The 12,500-nt window shown below is 37.8% G+C and overlaps 1 protein-coding gene across 2 annotated transcripts in view; it reads left to right on the plus strand.

Moving 5' to 3' along the window:
* Positions 1–12,500, plus strand: part of LOC115216346 (phytanoyl-CoA dioxygenase, peroxisomal) — a 66,560-nt gene that overhangs the window by 25,699 nt on the left and 28,361 nt on the right. Inside the window, exon 1 of one of the 2 annotated variants that reach the window (XM_036505284.1) lies at positions 3,003–3,137. The exons of the other annotated variant lie outside the window; for it this stretch is intronic. Within the exon in view, the coding sequence (XP_036361177.1) occupies positions 3,018–3,137 (120 nt within the window). The 5' untranslated portion in view covers positions 3,003–3,017. Of the gene's footprint in view, positions 1–3,002; positions 3,138–12,500 lie in introns of those variants that run through there. 2 annotated transcript variants of the gene reach the window in all.

Here is a 12,500-nt window from a genome sequence, read left to right on the forward strand (position 1 = left end):
GTGTATGTATGTGTGTGTGTGTGTATGTGCATGTTGGTTTGTATGTTAGTGTGTGCATGTATGTCTATAAGTGTGTGTGATTAAATGTGTGAATGTATGTACGTAGATGTGTCTACGTATGTGTGTGTGTGAACAGGCGTGTGGGAGGTAGGTAGGTGTGTGTGTGTGGGTGGTGTATCCGGGAAACAAAAAAAGAAGAAGAAGAGGACCTCAAGAGGAGGGGGCTGTGTTAAGTCCGTGTAGGGTGAAGATGTAGCGTTGCTCCAAGTGGAGCCTGGAAAGTGGGCGACCATTGCGGGGGGCGAGACCAAACACTGAGATGTCATCTAGGGAATGGCTGGCCGAGCGGAAGTGGCATGCGACGGGAGAAAAAGAGTGTAGGCGAACGTCCCTCAAATGTTCTGTGAATCGGTCGGACAACCGCCGTCCCGTCTGTCCTACGTACAGCATCCCGCATAGGTTGCATTTAATGCAGTAAATAAGGCCAGACGAGGTGCATGTAAAAGAGTGCCTAATGCGTACAGTATGCTGGTTGGAGCCGGTGACAGCGGTGGTGTTGGTGATGAAGGGGCAAGTGTTGCAGCGGGATCTAGAGCAAGGGAATGATCCGTGTGGGGCTGAGGGGGAAGGAGAGAGGGTGCTGTGGACCAGGAGGTCACGCAGATTGCGGGCTCGTTTGAAGGAGGACAGGGGTGGGTTAGGGAAAATGGGGCGGGTGGTGGGATCAAGCTGGAGGCGACGGAAGGCACGTAGTATCTTGCGACGAAGGGGTAGGGTAGAGGGGTGGAAAAGGAGGGGGAAGGGGGTGCGGTTGGGGGTGGGCGGGGGGAAGGAGACAGGGCGGTGGTGCGGTCGATGCGACGGGCGTGGGTGAGGGCATCAGAGAGGAGTATGGGTGGGTAACCTCGGAGTCTGAACATGCGGGCCAGGTATTGAGATTGGGTCTCGAAATCCTGGTCGCGGCTGCACAAACGTCGGAGGCGGAGGAACTGGGAGTAGGGGATGGCTCGTTTGGTGCGGAAGGGGTGGGAGGAAGAGAAGTTGAGATAGAGGTGGGAATCCGTAGGTTTAAAGAAGGCGGTGGTGGTGAGAGAGTTGGAGGGGTGATCGATGCGGAGAGAGATGTCAAGGAAGTTGACAGAGGTGTTGGAGATGGTGGAGGTGAATTGAAGAGAGGGGTGAAAGTTGGAAAGGAAAGAGATGAATTGGCAGAGAAGTTCACGGGAAAGGGAGGTGGCACCTATGCAGTCGTCGATATAGCGACCGTATAGTTCGGGGGTCGGCCCAGAAAACTGGGAGAACACTTGGGCCTCAATGTAGCCAAGAAAGAGATTGGCGAAATTGGGGCCCATCCTAGTTCCCATCGCGACCCCGGACACCTGTTGGTACGTTTCCCCGGCGAACGTGAAGCAATTGAGGGTGAGGACGAGCTCGGCCAAACGGAGAAGGGTGGGGGTGCTAGGGGTGGGGTCGGGACGACAGTCGAGGAAGTGTTGGAGGGCTAGGAGACCGTCATTGTGGGGAATCACTGTGTACAGGGATTTTACATCTAATGTGAAGAGGAGGTGTGAGGGGCTGGAAGGGAAGGAAAAGGAATTGAAGAGACGGAGGGCGTGGTTGGTGTTGTGTATGTGGGATGGGAGGGCTGTGACTAAGGGGGACAGGATGCGGTCGAGGTATAGGGAGATGAGTTCAGTGGGGCAATTACAGGCAGAGACTATGGGACGGCCAGGATTAGAGGGTTTATGGATCTTGGGAAGGAAGTAGATGGTGGAGGTGCGGGGTGTGCATATATATATATATATATATATATATATATATATATATATATATATATATATATTATATATATACATATATACGATGGGCTTCTTTTAGTTTCTGTCTACCATATCAACTCACGAGGCTTTGGTTGGCCCGAGGATATAGTGGAAGATACTTGCCCAAAGTACCACACAGTGGGACTGAACCCGAAACCATGTGATTGAGAAGCAAGCTTCTTACCACACAGCCATACCTGTGCCTATTATGTTAAAGTTTTTATTATTTTGGAAGGAAGAACACAAACATAGGGGCTGAGCCAGTGACTACACTTGTAGTATTTTGGGGGGATTACTCCAATGAATTGACACCAAGGTAGTTGCTTTTATCAGAATTGTTTACCTTTAAAGTGAAAAACAAAACTGACATATATGACAGGTATGTAAAATATATTTCTGTGTACTTCTTTCTCTGTTCATTCGGATAAGCTGTAGAAATTGTTGCACGCACGCACAAACACAAAAATTCTCCAGACATTTAGCTGTTATTTTTAGCTTATCGAGTTTTGTGGTGAGGGCTTCACATACCGTGATCTTTTTGCTGTTTCACTATAAATCTACACGTGTGGAAATGGACAAAACAGCCATTTATTTTCACTTTTAGACAGCGGTATGAGGTGGCAAGGGGGGTGGGTAATCAATTTTGGAGTTTTTCATAAAAAATCTGAAATTAAAATGTTTTCTTTCCTCCATATTCTTAACCTCCGTATTTTTCCATGTAAATTGAAAAAAAGAATTTTAATAAAAAGTTAAAGATTAAAAATTTGCAGGGTGGGGGATGGGATTAAAAATTTTGAAAACATGGTTTTTACATATTTGGAATCTCCGTCATCAAAAAAATAGGAATCCGGCAAAAAAAAGAAACATTTTGATGACCAGGTGCAAAACTAGATTCAGAAAGTTATGAGAGGAAAAAAACAGATCATGTGAACTTTCTGAGTCCTCTCCTCACCCCTTCAGAAAACATTTTCCCTACAAATTTCTTTATAATTGTAATCTATGCTGTTTGAAAGGTATTTCTATAAAATTTCATTAAAAGATATCCATTTTCCTGAAAGTTATGAGCGGAAAAAAACAGATTGGGTAAATTTTCAGACAGTTCTCTCCCCACCGCTTCAGAAAAAATTTCCCCAGAAATGTCTTTATAATCGTAATTTATGCTACTTGAATGGTATTTCTATAAAATTTCATCAATATATGAGGGAAAAATCGGATTTTGGGAATTTTCCGAAAGATCTCTTCTCACCACCCCATGTGTGTTTGCACAGATTTTGTTTTTTTTCATATTTGTTTTCTACAGGTTTTAACACCTTGCAGGTTGGTATTTTTTTGTTTTCGTTAACGAGTCTCAAACTTTATATTAACCATATTTTCTGAGTCCTCTCCCCACCCCTTCATAAAACATTTTCCCTACAAATTTCTTTATAATCGTAATCTATGCTGTTTGAAAGGTATTTCTGCAAAATTTCCTTAAAAGATATCCATTTTCCTGAAAGTTATGAGCGGAAAAAAACAGATTGTGTAAATTTTCTGGTTATCTGGCTTATCTGGCTGAGCATGGGCTGCATAAACCTCACTTGTCTTGGGACACCTGCAAAGGTCATAGGCATCTCAATTCCTCTAATTTTATAAAAATTTACCAGCATACAGGTAGATCTGTGAGTATCGCCTTGTGCAGTGTCTCTGGTTTATTGTGTGTTAATGTGTCCTCAATATCAGTGGTCTTTGGTGTATGGCAAAAAAAATATTTCACACACTGGAAAATTTACACACTTCCGTTTTTGTTATCTTCAGATTCTCTTATGTTGAACTCAAGGAAGATAATGATTTGTTATTGTTATGTTAAAAGGTTAAAAAGTGGGAGAAAAATTGATTATATTCAAACTATATTTAGAGAAATAGTATGATAATTAACATAAATGTGAAGAGGCAGTACTGTAATCATTGAACATACCATTAGTGTGAAGAGTTAGAAGGCTGGAGAATATTGAGGATGTGGCATAGAGACTTATTGCTGATAGAAATGGTAATAGCAACTAGATTAAATGTGCGATGGCTATATGAGAGGACTGATAACAGTATAACACAATTTTTGTCCTTGGGTAGCGACTGTTATTTGTTTATTCCCTAAAAAGTAAGAAAAATAGCTAATAAACTTAGCCTTTGTTATATTTATTCAAACCCCAAAGAATCCCTCTCAACATATGGCTATGATGCTCTTCCACCACTGCTCATGAACAGAGATGCACATATTGTCAGCCACTAAGGGACATGTTCAAGTGGTTATGATCAAGCAGCTGACAAGCAAATCTGTGGTACTGGGCAGAATATTTGCTATAATAATATTTCTGCTTCGGTAATTCAGTGCTGAATCTGTCTGAAAATAGGTAAGTTTGAAAACATTGATGTCCAGGTCACAAAAGCAAGATTTGAAGGGAATAGTAGTCATTTCTTTTGATTTCTAGATGGATGTAAATAGGAAATAACCCTGGCCAAAGACAGGAAAAGAAAAGAATTTGTTACACAGTGTAATCATAGTAGTGGATTTCTGTGTTCCAACGGGTGAGATTAGCCAAGCCACAGTGGAGTGAAAGTAACCAGGATGAAGAGAAGGCAATATCAAGTGAATTTTGGTAGTGAATAGAGAGCAATAGTTACCTGAATAGAGTCATATTGCCAAAATAGAGAATGATAAGTGAAGAGATAAATTAATGAAAATGTGTTTTGTCACCATGTTATGCCTATATTCAACAGATTTGCTTATCTAGAGAAGGAGACTTTTAAAACAATAGGTGATAATAATAACAACATTCTAGACTACAGTTTTAAAAATGGTAATCTGTCCAACTGGTAAAGAATAACGAAGTGGCAGAAACAGTGTAACAAAAACAAAATGCTTTACTGGGTTGATTCTGGCTGTCATCTCTGGGAAAGGACTATTCTGATACAGCTGGTCTGTGATCAAATGCATTTTAGCCATAACAATTATATTTTTTAAAGTTTTGTTTTCTTCAAACAAAGGCTGCATAATCCAGTATGTTCTTTACTTTTATAATGGGAGCATGTCAACTGAGGCACATTGGCTATTATTTCTTGCAGGTTGAGCAATCATGTAAGATGATGAAATTGAAACTGATCATACTCTTCTTTGAATCTACATTTTTGTAAGAAGCAGTCACATTGGCAACTTTGCTTATGTTATTTTTAGTCCTCTAAATAACACCTATTAAAGTGTTTTAATCTTTTTTCAACTGAAGCTTGGCCTCAAAGTGTAGAAACAATTTTTTTTTTTGGGTCTTTTGCTGTAAGAATATTAAGACACTGCAAATGAAATATACCAGCTGTCTCAAACAATTGAATTCCTCACAAAATAATTTTTTATTTTAACCTAAAATTTAGTTATTGTTAAATTAAATCCATTGGTAATTTTGCAATATGCCTATTTATTTATTCATTATTAGTATTATTTATTTTTTTAAATTATGGTTTTTAGCAAGTGCATTGCGCTACAGAGATTAATTACAAACCAAAGTGCATGTTATTTTATCAGTTCTAATGGTATTCTTAAGCTAGAATACATATAAAAAAAATTCTAATATAATCTAATGAGGTGTTAAAATAGTATTATCAAATAATATATATATATATATATATAAATAAATGAAAGAATCAAGTTGAACGATGAATTAACAAAATTCCTTTATTTTCGACATATGTTTCGAAGGCTTTGTCGTTCAACTCCATTCTTTCATTTATTTGTATTTAAAAAAAACACACAAATTTCCACATGAAAGCACGTGATCTCTGCCCTAGGCATGTAGCTTCAACCATGTTTTTCTGACGTGAATTTGCTACCTAGGTATCGGTTAACCGAATTATCCATAATAAGATAATTCATTCAACTACTCTTATATATATATATGTATGTATGTATATACATATATATATTAACCCTATGATCTGTGACACCAACTTCAGAAAGCCAGTAAATCACCTGATAACCTATCAATTGAGTGACCTCATTAGCTAGATTAATTACATTCTCACCAGAAAACAAGATACAAGGTTGCTCTTAAATGCAAAGACCTTCCCTGGTGAAGAATGTACCCCATAACATAGATTAGTTATTAGTGACTTAAGCTTGACTGATTCCAAGAAGCAGACCAATCTAGAAAAGAAGAATTTGAAAGCTTAAGGATCCTTTGAATGGTCAGAGATTTAGGGGCACCCTAATTGAGAAATTTAATGAGAAGGAGGAATAACTACAGGCTTGTATCATAAAAGGTAACTGGAAATTCCTACAGGACAGATTGCTTAGTGTCACAGACCAAATCTGTGGCTGGTGCAAAGGGTGATGTGATGGTGGTGGAATGATGTTGAAGACAAGACCATTAGAGTGAAGAAACAGGCCTGAAAGGACTGGAAGAATGGTGGTAGCATTCTATATCAGGTAGCTAGGAAGGAGGCTAGAAAATCAGATATGCTTAGCCAAAGGAGAAGCAGAAAAGAGGAATTATTCTAATGTTCTGTAGCGAGAGGACCAGAGGTTTAAGGTGTTTGGGATTGCAAAAAGGCTTGGAAATGCTACTATGAAAGTTGCAAAATGTAGAAAATCCATGAGAGAAGGGGAGCCTACCTAATGTGGACCCAACAGAGGGGCCAGCTATGTGAATTGACTGTAGCTTAGTAGATAAAGCAATTAAGGATATGAAGACAGGGAAAGCTCTTGGCTTATCAGGAATTACTGCTGGAAGATTAACAGAGAAAGTAGTCTTCAAGTGGAAAAGATGTGCAGGCATATTAAACACTAGGAATGTACAAAGAATAGACTTTGTCAAATGCCCAGGTTGGTACTTAGAAGTAGTAGATAGCTTCTGTTACCTAGGTGACCAAATCAGCAGTGGAGGAGGATGCTCTGAGAGTATAGCTGTTGAAATAAGAATGGGCTGGGTGAAGTTACTACCTATAGGAGAGATACTACCTATAGGAGAGATACTACCTATCTTAGTTTCAAAGGGCCTCTCCCTCTGATTGAAAACAAATTTATGATGCCTGTGTGCAAACTGCCATACTACATGGCAGTGAAACATGGGCTGTGACTGGAGAGGATTTGCGAAGGCTTGAAAGAAACAAAGCTAGTATATCCACTAGATGTGCAATGTCAGTATGTATGTACGACAGAGTGTGGGTGTCTTAAGAGAAAAACTGGGTATAAGAAGCATCAGATGTAGACTGCACTTGTATGGACAAAAACAGTTGTGTAAAAAAGCGCCAATCTCTAACTGTGGAGGTAACATTTTTGAAGAGGTAGACCCAGGAAGACATGGGATGAGGTGGTGAAATGTGATCTTCAGTTGCTGAATCTCACTGAGGCAATGACATGTGACTGAGATTTTGACAATTTGCTGTGTTTGAGAAGACACATCAAGTTAAATGAAACTATAGTTGGGGCCAGAGCCAATGACATGCAAAAGGCACCCATGCCAATGAAACATTAAAGGCACCTGTGCCAGTGACACTTAAATAGTACCCAGTACACTTTGCAGAGTGATTGGCATTAGGAAAGGCATCCAGCAATAGAAACTAAGTCAAAACAATTCCAGTCAAACTGCTTAACCCATGTCAGCATTTGAAAACAGACACTTAATGATGATGATGGTGATATAAATACACACACGCACACATGGGAGATGCAAGTAGTATACATCTATTGATGTATATTAATAGATATGTACAATTGAGTGCTTAAATCAGTTTACCACTAAAACTCCAGCTTGAAGTGCAAATGGGAACACAGCGTTGAAATTGCCTACCCAAGGCAGCTGGCAATGGTACCTGATTTAGCAGTTATAAGTAGATCAAAAACGAAAGATAGACAAGCAAAACATTTGGTGTTATTCAAGATACATTTACTTCATAATAAAGTATAAAATATAAAACAGTTATGGTAGATAAGCAGAGTCTCTTACAGCTGTTTCTGGAATACTTGAGCAAGTGGATCATACTGATATGTAATGAAGTCACATAACCCAAGTATCTCATCGTTGGAGAGGTTGAAGTAAAACGGTGTAGAAGGCAGATTTTTAGTTAAGGATACTAGTAGTGATGATAAGAGGTAACTGTATAATGTAATTCGAAGATTAAAGGAGATGAAGTCTTATAAGTCCATTGATAGACCCATACATGAGTGTTTTAGTTCTGCTGGTAAATAAATACTTCAGCAGTTAAAAAGTAAATCTATTGACCTATCACTATCCTTTAGCTAAACATGGACATCACCTGAGAATGAAGAACATACCTCATAGTTTAACCAGATTCATAATTAACTCAGGTCTCTCATATCAAGGACAAAATGCCCCTTGTTGGCTTTGTTAAAGGAAATCAATGCAGATCCTACAATATAACTCTCCTTTACATATACTAAACAAGCCGCATGAGATATTTTCTACATGTACACATGTAGAACTTTTAAGTCTTCCTGCAAATCGCACTGTAACAGAACAGCTACTGTTGACTTCTGTATAACTTTAACTTCACTTAAGAACACATTTGTACACTTATCCCATTATTCCTCCATCCCATCTAGATTTAATTTACCTTATATCACTACTCTTATTAAACCAGAACTGTTGGACTACGTCTTCTCTTGATTATTAGGTCAAGCTCTATTTAATAAGTAAGCACCATATATAATTACTCTAACTTACTAATTTCAGGTACTTGCATTACTCAGTAACTTTTCATATTTTTAATTGCAGTATCTATTATCCAGGATTATTTATTTCTCTTCCTAGCTTTATAATTTAACTATACTAGAACATAAGAGAAAAAAAACTTCCTTGATTTTATTTTTTATTTTTATTTGCACTTTAACTAAAACTTTTAAATTTATAAACTTGAATATTTTCACCTCTATATTTTACCTATATAGCACCTATTTCACCTATATAGCAGAGCACTGCTGTAATAGAATATATGTTATATCCCACCCTCTACATTCCACCAGCACAAGTAGATTTTTCACCAAAAGTTTATTTTGAGATATTCTTTATTTTTTTTATAGCCACCATACTAGCAACTTTACTACCCTACTATGCCTCACTTCACCATCTAATGACTGACTACCATCATCATTAGCTTGACAATTAACAGCTATTTTCCCTTGCTTATCCTTGAACCATCCCTCTCCCCACATTATCTTAATATGTATGTTCAAGGGCTACATTTGTTAGGTGGTCGCTATTACATGTTTGACAATTAACATATGCCCTCCTCTTGGTGTCTTTGAACCTCCCTCTCCCACTTTCTTAAATATGTGTATATTAGAGCCTTATACAAAAGTGCATTTATATGAATACATACATCATCCCCTCAGCACATCTCTATTGATTAGTATATATCCAGCCTTACACTGGTTTTACTGTCTTTTCCTCACATTGGAGAGCCACTGTAGAGTGCTGTACAATAGAGACAAGCACAGCTTTAACACACAATAACACACTTTTTGCTTCATCATTTTTGTGTCAAATTTTTTCCATGGAAAATTGTATCATTTGAAGGTTCTTGATGTGAACTTTTTTCTTATGTAGTTTTAATTAAAATCCAACAGTTATGTATCATGTCAAGGTCTCTCAAACACCCTGGTATTTCCACACATTTACAAAGTCTGTCCTAGTTTTTCTTTTCTGTTTGTTTTTGACTGCTGAACAGTATCCCTCGTCCTAATTCGATGTGCTGGAGTGCTATAACTCCAATTGTGTTGAAAATCGTAGCCATGAAGAGAAACGTTTTTTGCTTTATTTTGATAAAAAAATTGATGGGGGTAGATCACATAATCATTATGAAATATAAAAGTGAAATTTTACCTACTACAAATGTACCAAAACTCAAGTCCTTGTGGCTTGTACTTTTGAATTTAATTAGGTTTGAAAATACTGCAAAATTGACTGTTTGTGACTTGTAACAAAATTGGCTTTACATAAATATAAAAAAAATACCAAAAAAAGAGTTTCTTTCCAAGAATCTGAAAAAAAGACAACTACTATGTCATAGTCACTATTAATTTGTGTAATTTGTACACTTATCCCATTATTCTTCCATCCCATCTAGATTTAATTTACCTTATTATATCACTACTCTTATTAAACAAGAACTGTTGAACTATGTCTTCTCTTTATTATTAGGTCAAGCTCTATTTAATAAGTAAACACTATATGTAATTAATCTAACTTACTAATTTCAGGTACTTGCATTGCTCAGTAACTTTTCATATTTTTAATTGAAATATCTATTATCCAGGATTATTTATTTCTCTTCCTAGCTTTATAATTTAACTATTGACTGTTTGTGATTTAACTATTATATATTGTGATTTAACTATTATAATTTAACTATTGACTGTTTGTGACTTGTAACAAAATAGGCTTTACATAAATATTTTTAAAAATTACCAAAAAAAGAGTTTCTTTCCAAGAATATGAAAAAAAAAAGACAACTGCTACATCATAGTCACTATTAATTTGTGTAATTTGAAGATGATTATCACCTCAGTTTCAAAGATATTATATCATAAATATGACTAATTATTCCTTTAGGCCAATTAGGCAAGACTTCAACCAAGTCACTGACCATGATTTAAATTATCATATTTTCTAAAATATTCATCCAAATTTCACAAATGTGTATCAAAATGTGTCTTTTTGGATGCTCTCCTAGAAAAAATACAGTAGAAATTACATTTAAATATTTTCAAAAATTTATAGTGATACCTAACTAAAGTATATATTCTTAACCTGGCATGGATTCTTTTCGGTTGTTACCACATATTAAAATATATCTTTCAACCCAACTTTTTCTATCTTAAGAATGGATCTATTGACATAACTTTTTTACCTGCAGAACTATTCACTTACAGCAAGAGTGCAAGAGAGAGCAGGAGAGAGATGGTAGCGAAGTGCCAGGGTATACTTGCAAAGTATAGAAACAGAGCATAGATGGGATGGTAGAGTAAGGAAGAGAGAGGTAAATAGTGGCAGATGCCAGGGGCATATCCCCAATGTATGGAGGTTATAATATACTTGATCATATAACTGTAAAATTATGTTGAATGTGGTCAGCTTTGGTAAACCGCTTTGATAAACTCTTCAAAACAAACCCAAGACATAATAAGATCGTTAGGATGGGAAATTCTTCCACATCGTCCATACTCACCTCACTTAGCACCTCTGGATTTCTACCTGTTCTGATAACTAGAACATTTTATACACTGCAAAACATTCAGAAACAGAGAGAAAGTTGAAAACAGTTTTCGGGAAAAGAAATAGGTTTCTTTGAATATAGCATAAGAAAGTTACTTTCCCATTAGACTGCAGTCGTTGAAAACAATGGTGATTACATTCTTGATTAAAACTATTTAGATAAACGTACTTAACATTATTTTTATATCCTTTCTGGTAAAACACAATTACTTTCCAAACACCCTAATACACAGACACACACATACATATAAGCATCATAATCATCATCATTTAATGTCCATTTTTCATGCTGACATGAGTTGGATGGTTTGACTGAGGTCTGGAGAGCCAGTGGCTGCACCAGGCTCCAATCTGATATGGTGATGTTTCTACAGCTGGATGCCCTTCCTAATGCCAACCACTCCAAGAATGTAGTGGGTGCTTTTTATGTGCCACTGGCATAGGAGCTGGTCAGTGGGTACTGGCATCAGTCATGATCGGTTGGTGCTTTTTACGTACCACTGGTACAGGAGCCAGTCAGGTGGACCTGGCATCAACCACATTCAGATGGTGCTTTTTACGTGCCACTTACATAGGAGCCAGTCTGGGGGTACTAGCATTGGCCATGTTTGGTTGGTGCTTTTTACATGTCACCAGCCAGGGACACCGGCCTCAGCTACAATATTGTTTTTACTTGACTCAACAGGTCTTCTCAAACATATAACTTTGCCCAATGCACCAGGGTATTCTTAACAGGGCCAGACATGCATGGCTGCGATCTCACTTTAGTTGCCAAGTCTTCTCAATCACAGCATATCTTCAAAGGTCCCAGTCTCCTGTCATTGCCTCTGTGAGGCCCAATGTCCGAAGGTCATGCTTCACCACCTCATCCCATGTCTTCCTGGGTCTACCTCCTCCACAGGTTCCTTCTACAGTTAGGAGTGGCACTTCCTCACACAGCTGTCTTCATTCATACGTAACACATGCCACATTTAATCCCTCTTATGCCTAACTTTTCTCTCAACACAGTCATGCACACTGATGTTGCAAATCCAATGGAACATACTACCTTCATTCCTCTCCAGTCTTACTATCATGTAGAATAGCTGTTCACACATAAGCATCATACAATCTACCTTTCACTCTGAGAGTCCTTTTGTTGCCAACGGAGATAGTAGCTCTATGAACTTCTTCCATCCTGTTCTTATTCGAGAAGCAATACTTTCAGGGTATCCACCACTGTTACTAATTTAGTCACCTAAGTAACAGAAACTATTTACTACCTCAAGAGAACCTCCTGGGCAAAGTCCCTTGTGCTCTTAGTGCTTATTGTTCTTGCACATCTGCCACACATGAAAGTGACTTTATCTGTTAACCTACCTGCGATTCCACTGCATCTCTTATGCATCCATATCTTACAATTCTGATGGAAAAAGAGTTTTAT

Source organism: Octopus sinensis, linkage group LG1 (assembly GCF_006345805.1).
Source record: "Octopus sinensis linkage group LG1, ASM634580v1, whole genome shotgun sequence".
In the NCBI taxonomy this organism is placed as follows: domain Eukaryota; kingdom Metazoa; phylum Mollusca; class Cephalopoda; order Octopoda; family Octopodidae; genus Octopus; species Octopus sinensis.